Source organism: Scyliorhinus canicula, chromosome 1, assembly GCF_902713615.1.
Source record: "Scyliorhinus canicula chromosome 1, sScyCan1.1, whole genome shotgun sequence".
In the NCBI taxonomy this organism is placed as follows: domain Eukaryota; kingdom Metazoa; phylum Chordata; class Chondrichthyes; order Carcharhiniformes; family Scyliorhinidae; genus Scyliorhinus; species Scyliorhinus canicula.
Genome location: NC_052146.1, coordinates 196,731,283 through 196,749,322, shown reverse-complemented (window position 1 = coordinate 196,749,322; position 18,040 = coordinate 196,731,283). Strand labels below are relative to the sequence as shown.

Here is an 18,040-nt window from a genome sequence, read left to right as displayed (position 1 = left end):
AGGCAGTACCACCACCTCTGTGAAATGTTCTGGCCAGTGCCACTAAAATGTTGTATCTATTTGGCTCTTTACTTCCCAAAGAAGCAGGCAACACTGCTGCATTGTGCAGATATCACCATTCCCACTCCACCCGCACCGCAATCACGGAGCAGAGATTGTCCCCTCCACCATCTAAGTACACACTCCAATCGGTAACCAGGTATATTAGATCAACCCCACCATAGATCAAAGATCACTTCCCCCTGCAACGTCACCAAGCACAAATTACGCTTCACATAAGTGTAAATTTCAGGTCAGCCATGTCAATACTAAGTAGGCTATTCAGCATAACCCTCTCCTGCTCACACTCTCCCCAATAACTCACAACTCACATATTGTACTAGACAGAAATCAAGGTACCACTATGCATGAGTAAAATGAACCCTTGCCCCTCACCTAGAAGCAAGATGCATTTATTACAACCACAACTGGACATTGAGAAGAAATGGTCAAACACATTATCTCCTTCACTCACTAGTAGACCACTCTCAATTCCATCCACTCGTGATCCCTCTTTGATACCCATGTTGCCCTTCTCTACCTTCTCCCTCTCTACCTTCCTGATTTCCTACTTTTACCACTTTCCTATCTTTCCTTCCTTAATACTGAAAAGAATTGGATACTGGACCACTGCCTTGAAAAACCTTGTTGTATTCAGTTGCTCCCTCTCCAACCTTTTCTGCTGCCTTTTCCCCTCCAACTACTTCTCTTCTCTCTCTCTCCCCCACCCCTTCTCTCCCCCCTCCCCCCTCCACCACCAGCCACAGTGCCTTCCCCACTCCCCATATATGCCTCCTGCTCCCATCTCTAAGTGGGTCCAGTTATCCCATCACTATGTCATTAAATTCAAGACTTGGTCTTTATTCCCTGGACGTGATGTAACAAAAAAAAGTTGTGTTTTGTGCACAAATAGTGGGATGTTTCTCGGAGCCTGCAGCGCTGAGAACAACAATCAAATGAGACTTTATATTTTGGCCTCAGTCAGAAACGCCCCACTGAGGCCACACTTACCTCTATCAGGGCAGAAAGAGATCGGATGCCATTTTCAAATGCCGCCTCGGTCTCTCGACCTCTTCAGCCATCCCACAGTGGTCTCCATAACCCCCTAACTTACCTGTTAGGGGATCCTCAAGCCTCCCCTTCACCTCACCTGTTAAGGGCAGGGCACCCCTGATCCCTGGCATGGGCAACCAGGCACCTGGGTACCTTGGCACTGCCAGCCTGGCAGTGCCAAGGTGCCCAAGTGGTAGCGTGAGTGCCATAGTACCACCTTGCCCCGAGCCTGACCACCCAGGGGCCTCCGATGGCCTGTGAGATCTCCCCAGGTTCCGTTATGCCTGGTCCACTTTTGTGTGGATCTTTGCTAAATGGTGCCCAGTCGAGGCCTCGCTGGGGAAGCCGTTAGTTCCCAGGCGTTGGGATAACCTGGCACAGACATATTTAAATGGGCCTCATGGCTCACTTACATATGTAAATCAGGATCACACCCAGCAAGGGCGAGGTCCTGATTGTGATGTCTCACGAGGCATTCTGAGCACTGTAAATCTCTCGTGAGATTTAATAGCCTCATCGCATCAAAGTCGGGCGTAAAAGCGCCGTTTGATCCGCCCCTATGTGCAAAGCCGCAGAGATCAAGTAACTTTATGTTGATCATATTAAACTATCTAATCTCATTTTCACCACAGGTTTAACATGGATTAAAGTAATTTCCACAAGGCAAAAGATATGTGATTAGGAGTTGACAATGAGAATGATAGTACAGTCACACAACACAAATAACACAAACATCATTCTCCCAAACAGAATATGGAGCTTAGATTAACAGACAGAGTGGAAGGTGAAAACTGCAAGGTTAGCAGAGATATCTTTTAAATTTTGTTTTCTGCTACAATAATTTTTATATCATATCAAAAGCTAAGCTGGAATTCAAAAACTATAATACTTCAGAAACTTAGAGTGCTTCAATCCACTCGAACAGCTCAGGCAGAGAAAGAACTACTATAACTACGCAATGTAGCTTGGAATCCTCTCCAAATGGGAAATTTATGGTATATAAATTTCAAACTCACAGGCAACCTTTGAGCTCATGAACAATAAAATTACAACAGCCAATCTGTAGCCAACAGCGCAGGGCTGGATAGCAAAGGGTTGATTTGGACATCTAGCAAAAAGTGACTCATCCGGGGCAGCACGGTGGCACAGTGGTTAGCCCTGGGTCACTGTCCGTGTGGAGTTTGCACATTCTCCCAGTGTCTGCGTGGGTTTCACCCCCACAACCCAAAGATGTGCAGGATAGTTAGATTGGCCAGGCTAAATTGCCCCTTAATTGGAAAAAATGAATTGGGTACTCTAAATTTATTTTTTAAAAGTGACTCATCAAAAGGGTTTGGACATTGACTGATTTTGATCAAGGAACAATGGTACCAGGAAAATGCTATTACCTGTCATTGACTAATGCAACAAAAAAGTCTGACTTATTTTTCCGTCGCTGAAGACGGTCACCAAAACCTTGTCATGAAAGAATCAAAGGCTGTTGATGAATCTCTCTAGGTAGCCAGCCTTTGACTGTCTTCCACAGCACTTCTCAATTGACTGAGCCAAAAGCCTTGGTCAGATTGATAAAGGTGGCACCATTGGGAGACTGGGGATTTGTATCGAATAATAACCCTTGTGCACAACCTGTCACCGCTCATTTAGGATTGAAATTGATAGAGGCCCAACATCATATCCAATTCACGAGTGCTGCATTCAGACACCTAAGGATAAAAGTCTTCTTTAACTGTGACATCTGTGCTGATACCAATATCCTTGTCTACAAGGCAGCCATCCTCCCAAATCTTCTATGTGGCTCAGAAATGTGGACTACGTACAGACGCCACCTCAAGGCCCTGGAGATGTACCTTCAATGCTGTCTGAGAAAGATTCTCTGCATCAGCTGGGAGGACAGGCGTACTAATATCAGTGTCCTTAAAGTCCTTAAAGGGGCCAAGAGCACTGGCATTGAGGCCATGATCATTTGAAACCAGCTGTACTGGGCTGGCCATGTGCTCAGGATGCCAGAGTCCCGACTGCCATAGCAAATTTTCTTCCCCAAGCTCAAGGAAGACTCCCCAACAAGAGGACGACAAAGGAAGTGCTTCAAAGACACCCTGAAGGCTTATCTCAAGGAATGCAAGATAGATGTCAATGCCTGGGAGACCCTTACTCAGAAGAGACCTACTTGAAGCAACCTCTTAATTGAAAGGACACAGCCGAAGGGCCTGTTCCTGTGCTGTATCTTTCTTTGTTCTTTGTTCTATTAATACTTCCAGAACACCTGACAGAAAGAAAAGGCTCAGAAAAGGAGGCTCAGAAAAGAATACCAGCGATCCCGAGTCCAAGGATCAATCCCACCTTCCAGAAACATCTGCCAAGTGTGCGGTTGGAGATGTGGCTCTAGGATTGGGCTTAATGGCCACGCATGTACCCGCAGAACGCATGACCAGTGGCACCGAGTTTCTTAGGTGAACAGTCATACTCATTAACAAGTGATTGCTGAAGACCATCATGAGGATTAAGGAAAAAACACAGAATAACTTACGGAAATATTGTACTTTAAATAAAACCTGTGAGTTTTTTAAAATGGACACAAACCCAAAGATGGCTAAAATGTACAGTCAGCCACTAGCTGTATTGCAGGAGGGTAATTCTGCAAGAGACAATGAAACTCCACCCTAATACCAGACAAGATACTTCTAAAAACATCCAGAAACTGATTCCATTTCCGGTAAAGACAAAGGGACACAATAGACATCTCAACTCAAGAGATTCTGTCAGTAATGCCTCGACGGAAATGTGGATTCCCAGATGAAATATACAAAGAATGGGATAAAAGCCAGCTGAAAAGCTGCTCGAGTGTCTGTCTGTGCTGGAAGTTGAACAGAAGAAAAAGCCAGCAAACACACGCAGTGCCCCTGCAAAATAGCTATTTTTGCAGATATATCTCAAATCTCTGACTGTGGAAGTCCGCCCCAGTCAGCAAAAAGATGCCATCTGCAAAGAGAACTGGGAAGCTGCTCTGCCAAAGTACAGAAAACTGAAATCGAAAAGCAACTATTCTCTGCTGAAGCCAACTCTACTGGAACTTCAAAACTATTTGCCTACTGAAGTCAATTCTGCTGGAATCTTGAATCAGAATAGCCGCAATGCTTCATCATCTACTCCTCACAAGTCAAGGACTGTTTTGGAAACCTTTTAAAAAATCTTTACTTACTTTGGACTCAATTCTCACTTGTAATTTATATGAATGTGTATGTGTTTTACTATTCTTCCCATGCCTTTAGTAGTTAATAAACTCATTCTATTTATATCTCAAGAAAGTCTGGTTAAATTGGCCCCTTTTAAAGCATAAATATTGGGTCCAGGAAAAGGTGCCCACAAAAAAGGATCCTTTTGGATTAAATCTAGTTGCTATCAACAGAGGGTTGGATAAAGACAGGGAGCTGGTTTATCCTTCCTCACCTGAGTTTGTAACAATTTAGGGGTCACCCAGCCAGATGGTGACAAATTGAGGGGTCTTGCCTGGAACAACAACTTTGCAACTTTGTGAATCCTCACTTGGGAGTGGTTGTAACTCAACAATGGCAAAAAGGACATATAACAATACAAAATAAAGTGCTGGAATAGGGTCATGCAAACTGTCTGTAACCCTGGAGCCAGATGCTGGTGTTGTGCTGTTACTGTGTCACCCCAGACAGCAGGAGAATTGCTCATACAATGAGAACTGATAATATTCATCTGGATACATCTTCCTTGGTACACTCCAATCTTGTTTTAACCAGCAGGAGCTGATGACATGTGCCTGAACTTTGTATGGAATCAACTGACTGAACATTGAAACAACAGGAAATATGTTTCGATATATTCGATATGAGTTAAATTATTATAAGAGCACATCAGGGTATTTGTGCTGCAGTTGAAAGAAGGTGGGGCTAGTCACCTTGACTCTGGACCTACAATCATCACTGCACAGACCAGCTGTGTTGGGGATTGTAGGTTTCAACAAAATCGTAGTGATATTGGTCTGAGGATTTTTCAAGGGTTTGGGGCGAAAAGGTGGCGTGGGATTCTCCCCCACCCGGTGTGGCGGAGGCTCCCGGCGGGATAGAGTGGCGTCAGGCCGCCCCAAAGGTGCGGACGTCTCTGCACCTTTAGGGGCCAAGTCCTAACCTTGAGGGGCTAGCCCTGCGCCGGAGTGGTTGGCGCCCCGCCGGCCGGTGGGAACGGCCTTTGGCGCCATGCCAGCTGGGGCCGAAGGATCTTCGCCGGCCGCCGGACGTCCGTGCATGCGCTGGAGCATCAGCGGCTGCTGACGTCATCCCCGCGCATGTGCAGGGGAGGGGGTCACTTCCGCCTTGCCATCGTGAAGACTATGGCGAACGCAGAAGGAAAAGAGTGCCCCCACGGCACAGGCCCGCCCACCGATCGGTGGGCCTTGATCGCGGGCCAGGCCACCGTGGGGGCACCCCCCAGGGCCAGATCGCCCATGCCCCCCCCAGGACTCTGGAGCCCGCCCGCGCCGCCTGGTCCTGGCGGTAAGGTAAGTGGCTTGATTCACGCTGGCAGGACCGGCATGACAGCGACAGGACTTCGGCCCATCGCGGGCTGGAGAATCACTGGGGTGCCCCCGCCGAATCTCTGGTGCAGGAGACTTTGGGAGACGGTGGGGGCGGGATTCACGCCGGCCCCCGGCGATTCTCAGACCCGGCGTGACCTGTGGTGTTTTTTGCCGGTAACTTGTAATTTGTTTCAGCCGTATTGTGGTGATATTGGTCTGAGGGCTTTTCTTAAGGTTTCAGGTCAAGACATTTTGCCTTTGTTATATTGTAAGTTTAAACCAAGTTGTGGTCACTTTGTGTGGGGTTAGCATTTTTGTAAGTTTAAACCAAGTCGTGGTGACTTGGTAAATTTTCCAGCATTTTGTGGTGCCTTGTGATTTGGTACTGGGAACGGTTGTTTAAAATTTAAGGTCTTTACTGTGTTATTTCTATTAATTGTGGAGGTATCTGTAGGAGAGACATTAGTGAGTTTCAATAAAACATCAAAATTTTGGTTCAGCCAAACACTACAATTTTGTTCTTTAGAAGTCCAAGAACCGTTTTAAAAGGGGTCAATGGGAACCCCAACAGCTACGAACTGCAATACAGAGGTGAGCATATGCAAGTATTGATGCATAAATTGGAAGATATCCCTGTTGCAAAACTGCACATTCCAGACTTGATTAATGACCTTGCCATTTCTACTGAGTGAATGACTCCGGGTGTTTGAGGTGCAATAAAAAAATCCATGTAACAAATATATACATTAATCGCTGCTAGTTCTTCAATCCAACAAGCAAATTCCACTTTAACAGATTCTACATTTCAAAGATGTCTGTTTCTGAGATACTGTTAGACTTGTGTAAATTACAGTAAAAATAGGTATTTGGTTCATTTATCAATAAAAGAGAAAACTTCAGCCTTTAGTGATTTCATTTACTTCTAACTCTTGCTATTCTTATTTCTATTCTGTGATAACTGGCCTTGGAAGATGTTTTTCCTAAGAATATTTATTCTATTGTGACATTCGTCACAAGTGACTGTTGCATTTATCAACTCTACCTTGCCAATTTCTCTCTCCACCTCCATCGCATCTGATTTGTCACATTACTTAATGAATGTCCAGTGTTAGATGAGCAGCAACTTCCTCCAATTAAATATTAAAGATGGATCTTTGCACAACAACTTATTAGATCACTGAACTACTTTCTGCACTGCATCTAAATATGAGAAGTTACGCTCCTTGGGTTCACCATATCAGCTACTATCTGCCTGTTAAGTGCCTTGAGGGCATCCTGTACCCCTCACCTCCCTCACTAGCACTTTGAGCATGCCCCTCAAGCTTTCCATCATCTGCAGTAAGGCCTCCAATGCAACATTGGAGAATTGTGGTTCATATACATTATCACCTTCTGCTATTCTTCAATATATAATAAATAACATCACTGGATCCACTTATAGATGCAATGCAGGACATCTTGTGGCGGGAAGTAGCATGTTGGGTGGCTGCTGCTCGAGGCTCTGGTTTTTGGAGTTTAGTGCCCGATTTCAAAGGCAGTTTTTGAACAAGCTAGTGCAGGAAGGCATAGGAAGGTGGGGAATCTCTAAGACCCAGAAAAAAAAGCACTGGGAAGAAGGGGGCGAGTGAACGTTCGCCGTCGAGTGAATGGGTAAGCCTGGCAGCAGGAAAGACAGCAGAGGCTGGGTCACTGGGTGGGGACATGCACCTCACAGTGGAAACTCTGACCAAGGTAATGACCGGAGAATTGGAGAGGCAGTTCGCCAAGCATATGGAGGTGCTGCGAAAGGAGATGATGGTTGCAATGAAGGAGTGGGTGGAGAAGGCGATTGCCCCGGTGAAGGCGGCAGTGTCAAAGACTTTGGCCAAGGCCCAGGAGCAAGCAGAAAAGTTGATGGGGGTGGAGGAAGCTCTGTCGCAGCACAGTGACCAGTTCACCTCAATGGATGATGAGCCGCGGAGGGTGGTGGAGGCCAACAAAGGACTCAATTCCAAGACGGAGGACCTGGAGAACAGGTTGAGATGGCAGAATTTACAAATTGTGGGCTTGCCTGAGGGGGTGGAGGGATTGAGGCCGACTGAGTACTTTCCGAAGGTGCTGGCAGAGTTGTTGGGAGAGGGGGAAGAACTCTCCCAATATGAGGTGGACAGGGCTCATCGGTCGCTCAGGCCCAAGCCGAAGACAAATGAGCCACCAAGGGCGGTTATAATTTACTTTCACAAGTTTCATGTCAAGGAGAAGGTCCTGAGTTTGGCAAAGCAAAGCCGTGAGTTGAAATGGGATGGAATTGGTATTCAAATTTACCAGGACTTGACAATGGAGCTGGCAAGAAGGTGGGCGGCCTTCGGACGGGTGAAGGTGGCACTCTACAATAATGGTGTGAGGTTTGGCATGGTCTACCCGGCGTAGCTGAGGGTGACCTACAACTCAAAAGGCAGCAAAGGACTGAGGTTGAAATGAGAAATGGGACTAGAATTTGGATGGACTGAGGGGAGGGGGCTCATGCTGAGCCTTTATTTCTTTTTCACATTGATATTTGCTTTGTATTTGTGAGGGGAACAGTTGGGTTTTCGGGTTGGCTAATGGGAAAAGGTAGTTTACTTTTGTTATAGGCTACAGTTGGGTATAAATATATTGGGCTTTGGGGTTATGGCTGTTTTCTGGGGTGCTGTTTATTGGCCTGGTTATGTTTGTTCATCTTTGTTTTCAGGGACAGAATCAGGGTGAGGGGATTGGGAGGGGGGCCTGGGCAGGGACTTCCATACTACCAAGTGAAGGTTGGCTAGTGAACGGGACTGTAGTGGGTGAGGAGCCACAGTTGCTGGAACCTGGTCGAACAGGTTCCGATGGACCTGGGAGGTGTGAAAAGTGGGGGGATGGATGGGTATTGGGAGAGGCGTTCTCAAGAGGAAGTGGATGGAGGGATTCTGGAAGGGTGGAGAGGTTTGATGGCAACAAATGGACTGGGCAGGTGAGGCCTGAAGGGCAGGGCCTGAGGTTACAATGATAGCGGATAGGAGGGCTGGGTGGGGTGAGTCACAATAGCAACCTGGAACATGTGGGGGTTGGAGGGGCTAGTGAAGAGGTCGAGGGTTTTTCCACATTTAAAGAGCTGAAAGGCCGATGTGGTGATGCTGCAGGAGACCCATCTGAGGGTGAAAGATCAAGTGAGGCTTAGGAAGGGTTGTGTGAGCTAGGTATTCCACTCGGGGTTCGATAGCAGGGCTCAGGGGGGTAGCCACATTGGTGGACAAGAGGGTGAGGTTTGAGATGGAGAAGGTGGTGGCGGACCAGGGGGGCAGGTACGTGATAGTGATGGAGGTGTTAGAGGAGAGCGTATATGGACCCAACTGGGATGATGCGGGCTTTGTGAAGAGGGTGTTGGGTGTCATTCCGGATTTGGATACCCACGAGTTAATAGTGGAGAGGATTAGAAAATGGTCGAGGAACCGAAGGAGGAGAGGTGTCAGCCGCACTCACTGGCCCAGTCAGGGGGATGAAGGCGCTGGCTGGACTCATGAGAGAGATGGTAGGAATGGACCCGTTGAGGTTCCTGACCTGAGGGAGCAGGAGCATTCATTTTTCTCCCCGGTACATAAAGTGTACTCGAGGATAGATTTTTTTCATGGTGGGAAAGGCACTTTTGGCTGAAGCTAGGAGGTCAGACTATTCAGCAATAGTGATTTTGGACCATGCTCTGAAATGAGTGGATGTAGTTTTGGAGAAGAGGATGCTCAAAGGCCGGGATAGAGAATGGACATGGGGTCGTTAGGAGACGAGGGGCTGGATTCTCCGTGGGATACTGCCGAAATCGTGAAACACGATCGGCCGGAGAATCGGCTCCAACGTCGAAATCGGGCATGACATCGATTTCGCGCCGAATCGGCATTCTCCCGACCCCCAAAATCACCGAAATAGCAGCGCCTGCCGTGTGGCCCGGAAGTACAGAATGCATCTCATTATCAGTTGTGAAGATCGATTCTCCGGTGCCTCAGCGATTCTGCGCGTCGGATGAGCCAAATTCCAGACGGTGTGTTTCTAATGTGCTATAAAAAAATCGTGAAGCTGGCGTGTTGGCCGAGGCAGCTGAGAGAGGAGTTAGGAGGTGGCGTGGGGGTCTCCGGGCTCGGACACTGGCTGTGCTTTCTGCGGGGGGGGGGCAGGCCCAGCAGCCAGAGAGCCCCCGATAGGAAAAAAGGCGGTGCCCACGCGCCAACGCCATCATGGCGGCCGTATGGGTGGGTGCCCCCCCCTCCGACCGCCCCACCAACTGGCATTACCCATCCAGGGCCACGACAACGGCAGCCCCCAGTGAGGGCACTGCCATCAAACGGTGTCCCTGGCAGCAGGGATAGGCGCCAGGACTGGGGGCACTGACGGGGCCGGGAGGCAGGGGTCAAGGCATGTGTGGCTGGGGCGCGCGGTGACAACCAGCGCCACCGTGCAGCCCATGGTACCTGGTTGGGCTCGGGCGTCATGGTAACATGTTTTCATCTCACCCCCTGCAGATAAAAACGGCATTCGGTCATCAACCAGCGATGTTGGCCGCCATGGCGATGGCCACTGCCGTGCATGCAGCACTGTGGCTGCGAGACCGACTCAGAGAGGAGGCGGAGGCTGCAGCAGAGGAGTGGGCTGCAGAGGGACAGGTGGCAGCCGCTCAGGCTGGAGGGTGAGCCGTCCAACAGGACGAGAAAAAAGAGGTGGAGGTGGTGGCAAAGAGGCACCGGATGAGGCCATGCGTCTATTGTGACCGCATGTCCTTTGAAGACCTTCCGGACTGGGCATGCAGGAGGAGACTGCAGATGAGCAGAGAGACAGTAAGACACATCTGCCACATGATGGCACACCTGGCACCGGATGGGAATGGGAGAGGACACCAGCTCCTGGTGGTCATCAAGGTGACTGCAGCGTTGAACTTCTACGCGACGGAGTCTTTCCAGTCGCCCAGTGGGGACCTGTCCGGCATCTCACAGACCGGTACATCCAGTACCCTGTGGAACGCACTCACCAGAATCCCCGGGCAGCGGACTTTGCTGTCATCGCAGGGATGCCCCGGGTCCAGGGGGTAATCAATGGGGTGCACATCGCCCTACAGCCTCCGGCGGATAACAGGCTGCTGTTCACGAACAGTAAAGGGTACCACACGATGAACGTTTAGATGGTCTGTGGCCATCAGGTGAGGATCCTGCACGTCAGCGCCAGTAGCCGGACAGTGTACATGACTCATTCATATTAGCCCAATCTGTGATCCCCGACATGTTCGAGGGACAGGCCCCCCCGGCTGCGGGGCTGGTTGATTGGGCGACAGGGCTTACCCATTGTGGTCGTGGCTGATGATTCCTATATGGAGGCAACAGACCGAAACGGAGTCCCACTACAATGATTCCCATTGTGCAACCAGGGGTGTGGTCGAGAGGTGTTTCGGGGTCCTGAAAATGTGCTTCAGGTGCCTGGACCGCTCTGGAGAGGCCCTCCAGTATGAAGCTAGGAAGTTCGCCCGCATCGTGGTGGTCTGCTGCGTCCTCCACAATATAGCCCAGCAGAGGGGCGATGTGCTGGAGAAGGATGAGGAGGAAGGACAGGCCTCGTCAGGCGAGGAGGATGAGCAGGAGGGGGACAGGGAAGGGGGCAATGAGCGGGACATGGGGGCTGGCCAGGCACGGGAGTATGCACAACGCCATCGCCAGGGCCAGCACGCACGGGGCACACTCATCGAAACATGTTTCATAGACTAGGGGGGGAGGGGGGTCACTGGCCGGGGGCTCTGACACCACAATACCACACCCCTTCACCACCTGCCACCCTCATCTCCTACACCACCTGCCACCCTCACCTCCCACACCACCTGCCACCCTCACCTCCCACACCACCTGCTACCCTCACCTCCCACACCACCAAAACACCCATATTCACACTTCCTCCATTATATGTAACTGCGGCACTACATGCCGGGTAACTGGGTTGGCAGTGACAGCGGGTCTGGCCCTTGGGATGGAGAATGATGACAGCTGGCTTTGCGATGAGCTCAGTGCTCCACATCATATGACAATGTCTGACTCATGCCCACAGTAGCACCATCCGCCTGGGTGATCCCTGCGTGCGACTTGGCCAGTCCATCACATGGTCCTGTCGAATAGCTGGGGGGGGGGGGGGGGGGGGGGGGCTACATGGTCCACCCACTGGGCCTCACTCTTCCACCACCCCTCACTCCCAGTGGTCATCACTGACTGCCCCAAACCCACAAGCATCAGACAGAGCACCAAGACTGGTTTTATCGGTGTGAACATGTGTTTATTCTGAACAATAATATATGGCCTGTGCCCTACCCCCTACATCTAAGCTGTGCTCTGCACCCGTGCCAACTTAACTGGTGTCAAACTTTCTTCCCTTACGGGAACTACCATGATGCGGTTCCCCAGATGGTACAGCAGGAGTGGAGGCGGACTGCTATGACTCCTGTCCTGCGACGAGGGTCCGCGTTGGCGCACGGCTCCTGGGGTGACCCGGCCTGGCTGCTCCTCGGGCGTCCCGTGTGGCGTGGTACCGCTCTGTTCTGCCTGTTGCCCACCAGATGCACCAGGGATGGTAGGGGTTGGGGGGGGTGTCCGAGGTGCTGCGGTGTTCCGGCACCTCCCCTGCGGCAGCCACCGGCACGGGCCCCAGCACCCCTCCTCCCTCAGGGTGCCCGATGGCCTCCGGGCTTCTCCATGGGACGGGGTTGCGAGTGGAGCCATCCCCCAAGCCCCCCCCCCCCCCCATCTGCCAACTGCCACTGCCAGTCCTGGAGGCCCATTCTGGTATCGACAAGCGTCTGAACGTTAGCGGCCATGGAGCACAGGGAGTGGCCCATCTCCATCTGGGACTGCAACATTTCACTCTTCGACTGTGCCACCACACTGAGGGCCTGTGCCACAGCAGCCAGTGAGTGCGCCGTGTCCCTATCTGCATCTATCTGGCTACATCACAGCCTGGTATGGCAACTGCTCGGCCCAAGACCGCAAGAAACCTCAATAAGTCGTGAACACAGCCTAGTCCATCACATGAACCTGCCTCCCATCCATTGACTCCATCTCCATTGAACACGCACGAACAGACTCAAAAACAGCTTCCTCCCCACTGTCACCAGACTCCTAAATGACCCTCTTATGAACTGACCTCATTAACACCCCTGTATGCTTCATCTGATGCCGGTGCTTATGGAGTTACATTATATACCTTGTGTTACCCTATTATGTATTTTCTTTTATGTATTTTCTTCTATTTCCTTTTCTTTTCATGTACTTAATGATCTGTTGAGCTGCTTGCAGAAAAATACTTTTCACTGCACCTCATTACACGTGACATTAAACAAATCCAATCCAATCCAATCCTCTGGGTCTGTGCCACAGCAGCCAGTGAGTGGGCCGACTCCCTCTGTGCCTGTGCGATGCCGGCCTGCACCTGGGCAATGCCACCGATGCTCTCAGCAACTGCCTGTTGTGACTAGGCCACACTGAGGAGTGCCGCTGCAATCTCCAGTTGGTTCCGGCACATGGTTGCCTGTGAGAGGGAAGCCATGTCCTCTGTCTCTTTAAGTGGTACTGGCTTCCTTTAAATATTATTGAACATTCCTCGTAACTTGTCCCCTCCTGATACATTCAGCCAATAAGCAGCATAGCATTGGGCTGGAATAGAAATGATTAAAATCAGGCAACCCTGAGATAAATAAGTTTGGTGGTGTTCTGGATGATTTCTTCAATACTTTCTTTGTTAAAGATCTAATTTTCATTGTAAAAGCCCATAATGGCTTCATGCCATCGTACTTTTGGCATGTTCTCCAGCTTTACATCACTACCCACATCTTGTGGTCTAAATTCTGTTCATCTGTCTACCTGACCTCTGTACCACCCCTTGTAGCAGTCTTCAACCATTTCACCGTATATTTTAGAACTTCTTTTTCATGTTTTTTTATGTTAAAACCATAGACAACTGGTAATATTTTCAAGTACAATCTTCATTACCTATCATACATAAACAATTACCATTTCCCTGGAACTTGCCTTGATTCATATTTCTCATCAATGCAGAACAACTGTATGCAAAAAGAATTTGAAGATTCGCTGTCTTTTGAAGTGATCTCTTTTTTGCTCCCTGCTTCTTCAGTTGTTTGGTCTTCAGCACCATCAGCTGGCAATTTGGCATTCTCAATGCTGTCTGTCACGTCTGTCTGCAGCATGAAGAGAAAGGGATGACAACTTACATTGAGTTACATTTGAACATTATAATTCACAACCATTAGTGGATATTGACATTGACACCTACTGAAAATGTGAAGATATGCTGAGAGTACATTAATCTTATTTTTTGAATTTATTGTCTGTGAGTATCACTGGATAGTCCAATATTTATTGGCCATACCTAATTGCCCTTGAGAAGGTGCTGGTGAGCTGTGCTTGAACCTCTGCAGTCCATAGAATCATAGAATTTACAGTGCAGAAGGAGGCCATTTGGCCAATCGAGTCTGCACCGGCCCTTGGAAAGAGCACCCCTCTTAAGGCCACCCCATTCCCTTAAACCAGTAATCCCATCTAACCTTTTTGGACACTGAGGACAATTTACCATGACCAGTCCACCTAACCTGCACATCTTTGGGCTGTGGGAGGAGGAAACCCACGCAGACACGATGAGAACGTGCAGACTCCGCACAGATAGTGACCCAAGCCGGGAATCGAACCTGGGACCCTGGAGCTGTGAAGCAACTCTGCTAACCACTGTGTTACCGTGCTGCCCTCTGTCATATGTAAATACATCTACAGTGCTGATAGGAAGGGAGTTCCAGGATTTGACTCAATGACAGTAAAGGAACGGCAATATAGTTCCAAGTCATGATAATCTGTAACTTGAAAGGGAACTTGCAGATGGTGCAGTTCCAATGCATCTGCTGCCCTTGTCCTTCTAGGTGGTAGAGGTCAAAGGTTTGGAAGATGCTACTGAAAGAGTCTTGATGAGTTGCTGCAGTGAATCTTGTAGATGGTACACACTGGTGCCACTGTGCATCAGTGGTAGAGAGAGTGCATGTTTGTGGACGGGGTACCAATCAAGCGGCTGCCTTGTCCCGGATGGTGTAAAGCCTCTGGAGTGTTGTTGGAGTTGCACTCATCCAAACAATTAGAGAGTTTTCCATCACATTCCTGACTTGTAGATAGTGGACAGTCTTTGAGGAGTCAGGAAGTGAGTTTTCTCCGCAAAATTCCGAGCCTTTGACTTTCTCTTGTAGCTTCAGGGCGTGATCTAAAGGCCTTGTTGCACCCAACCCGGGACATGACGAGGCCTCTTGCGAGAGTTATAGCTCATTACACCTCGTGAGATGTAATAGCAATGCCAGGATAACAGAATACTGCCAGAGTGCATGCCAGGGATTGGGCCCGGGGTTACCCTGCCCTTCTGAGGTGGGTGCGGGGAGCTCGAGGACCCCCTAATTGGTAAGTTAGGGCATTAGGGGTATCCGGAGGAAGTGGTGGGGGGTCCATCCGATCTCTTCCTGCACTGACAAGGTGGGATGAAAGTGCTGGGAAACACCCCATTAAAAACACCCAAAATGGGACTTTGTTTCTTTTCTATTAAATTGTGTGCCCAGTATTTATTATGGCTCAATGGCTGGTCTAGTTCAGTTTCTTTTTAATGCTATCCACCAGGTTGTTCATAGTGTTAGTGTTGTAGAAAAATATATGGGCACAGAAAGTATTTTCACACTAAATGAGATATCTAAAAGAGTTCTATTTGAACTGATTCAGAAAGCATAAATGTATTACAAAATTGCAAAAGTTCCAGAAAATTATTTTTCAGTTCAGAAATACTTTTAGATTGTGCATTTCTTCAGCCATAAACCTTATGGCACTGCTGTCAATGTGGCAATTGATACATGTTTAAAATAAAGAATTCTAAATGTCTGGCTTCCTACCCAAATCTAATTAGATAAGTTTTCGCCCCAGCTATTACTAAAACATGTGTATTAAATTGCAATTTTTATAGGTGATTACACTATACATAAAATGATGTGCAAATCTGAGGGGAAGTAGAGACATTATCTGATTTGACTGTTGAGTATATGTCAATAATGTGATACATGGAAAATAAATGAGACTGAAAGGTTAAAAAAATAGTGAAAATGGTTTTAATATTTGAACTTTTCATGACATAATGTTTACAAGCATTGAAGGTCTAATTATGTGAATTCCATGGGATATTTGATGAGCAGTTCGGACAGAACAAGACAGATTGGAAGTCTTTCATGATTTTTAAACTTATTATAATAACCGTTATTTCAGTCTTTTCTGATCAATTTTCTCGATGCTGAAAGAATGTGACTGCCACTTGCATTTGAAATTTTCCCAGAACTTCCCTGGATCTTCATCAATAGCATCATCAGAAGATTAGTGAAAACCCCAGAGAAATACCGTAAATAATTCTGCTAGATTTCTGTCAAATCTTGGCTGACATTATGGCCAATAACTGGGTAGCTCTCAGCAAACTCCACCTCAATAGTCTTTTACTACTACTGTCAGAGACTGTGAGTGATTAAAAAATATTATCCTGGCAGTGTGAAATAGGCATGGAAGCTTTTCATTAGAGCTCAGAAGTTGTTACGAATGTTTCAACTAATGCACACATCAGTAAAAATCAAAAATACAAACAGAATTCAAAGGGAGTACATAACACAATGAAGAAGTTCAAAATGTTGGCTCACCTGAGGGGAAAGAATTACAGTGTGAAGTTTTCACAGAAAAGACACATGGAGAAAGTGAGCAAACTCTTTAGAGAATAGATGGGACAGATAATTACAGCCAAAATAGTTTTAAGAATCTAGGAATTTATCTTAACATTAACATAAAACCAGCAGTAGTAGCTGTGCTGCCCATTATATACATCACCCAATTTCCCTTTCCAAGGCACTATTCAAATTAATTTGAAGGATTTTCCTTGATTGTAGTTCTTCTGGTTATTCAGTGACATACCTTTCTGTCTGCGTTGTCTTGTGGAGATGAGGGTGCTGAGGGTAAAGTAGCTTCTGTCCAGAGAATAACAAAAAATTCTCAATTAACTTTACTGAGTCAGAAGAGTGTTATATTTTTGCTCGAATATGATTAAACACCCCTATTTTAACTCCAATCTTAAATCTGACGTTAAAATCTTAGCATTTCAGTTTCCATTCCATTTTGGCCTCTACTCTATGAATATTACAGACATGGATGGTAAGTAAAGCTGCCAGCAAGTAAAATTTCTCAGTTCTCTGCCATATTGGCTACCAGGGGCTGATTCACTTTCAGACATTTCCTTTGTTCTCTATCGCTCTTCTCCTTCAAGGTGCTTGTTAAATCCTACCTCTTTGACCAAGCTATTGGTCATTTATTTTTAAATCTCATTAATTGGATTGCTGTCAATTTTTGTCTAGATACACTCCTGCAACATATCTTGGGACATTAGAGTGCATTACAGGTGCTGTATAAATGCAAGATATTTTGATATACAGCTCAAACTTCCATGTATAGGACTCACAAGTGCAAACAAAAGACATGATCTACCAGCCACACCACACCCGAAAAGCAGCATGCCTAGACGCAACGTGGCTGGTAAATGATAGGAGACCACACTCCTGGGAGCTACCCAGTTCGCTACACCTTGCAAGGTCTAATGCAATCTCATGAGATGTCACAATGTAAAGTACTGCCCACTGTGGGCTTAATCATTTTTGGGCAAATCTGCATATTAGACCAAGACAGCAAGTCTCACTCTAATATTCAGCTTCTGGAGGTAACCAAAGTGTTGGGAACAATCCTCTTCTCCATGGAGACCTCAGATAAGTGCCGTTCCGTGCTGGTCTCCACAAACAGGGATCAGATGGAATGGCACCTGTGGGGGTCTCCCAGGGGATCGGAGGTCCCCAGCTGCTTGCCCTCTGGGCAGGGTGGTACTCTGGCACTGCTGGTGCCATCTGGGCACCCTGGCACTGCCAGCCTGGCACTCTGGCAGTGCCATCTGGGTGCCATACTGGCACTGCCAAGGTGCCCAGGTGGCACTGTCAGCTGGGGGATGCACTGTGTGTGTGTGGGGGGAGGGGAGTCTGGGGTTGGCCCCCTTATAGTTAGTTGGGGCTTGGGGGAGGCAGTTTGGGGGTCGCGCCAGGAGCTCAAGAGATCGGGACACTATTTTTAAATCTCTTGCTGCACTGAGGAGTTCCAGCAAGCAGAGCTCCTCCATGCTCAAAACAGGACTAATTGCGGCCTCGGAAGCGCATTCCCTGCTGAGGCCCCGTATCTAACCAGATTGGGGGTGGGGTTGGCGGTGCTGCAAGTGCAGGAAACACACGGCTAAACGCGCTTGCCAAGGGACTCTGTTCCCATTCGGTTAGGTCGACCACAGTAT

The 18,040-nt window shown here is 48.1% G+C and overlaps 1 protein-coding gene across 3 annotated transcripts in view; it reads right to left on the bottom strand.

Annotated features, from left to right (window-relative positions):
• The window catches only part of cfap61 (cilia and flagella associated protein 61), a 490,576-nt gene that overhangs the window by 378,327 nt on the left and 94,209 nt on the right, over window positions 1-18,040 (bottom strand). For all 3 annotated transcript variants that reach the window (XM_038805956.1, XM_038805965.1, XM_038805971.1), the window contains exons 9-10: window positions 16,633-16,685; window positions 13,678-13,844 (exon numbers count right to left, since the gene is read on the bottom strand). In XM_038805956.1, coding sequence (XP_038661884.1) covers window positions 13,678-13,844; window positions 16,633-16,685 — 220 coding nt within the window. The remainder of the gene's footprint in view (window positions 1-13,677; window positions 13,845-16,632; window positions 16,686-18,040) is intronic.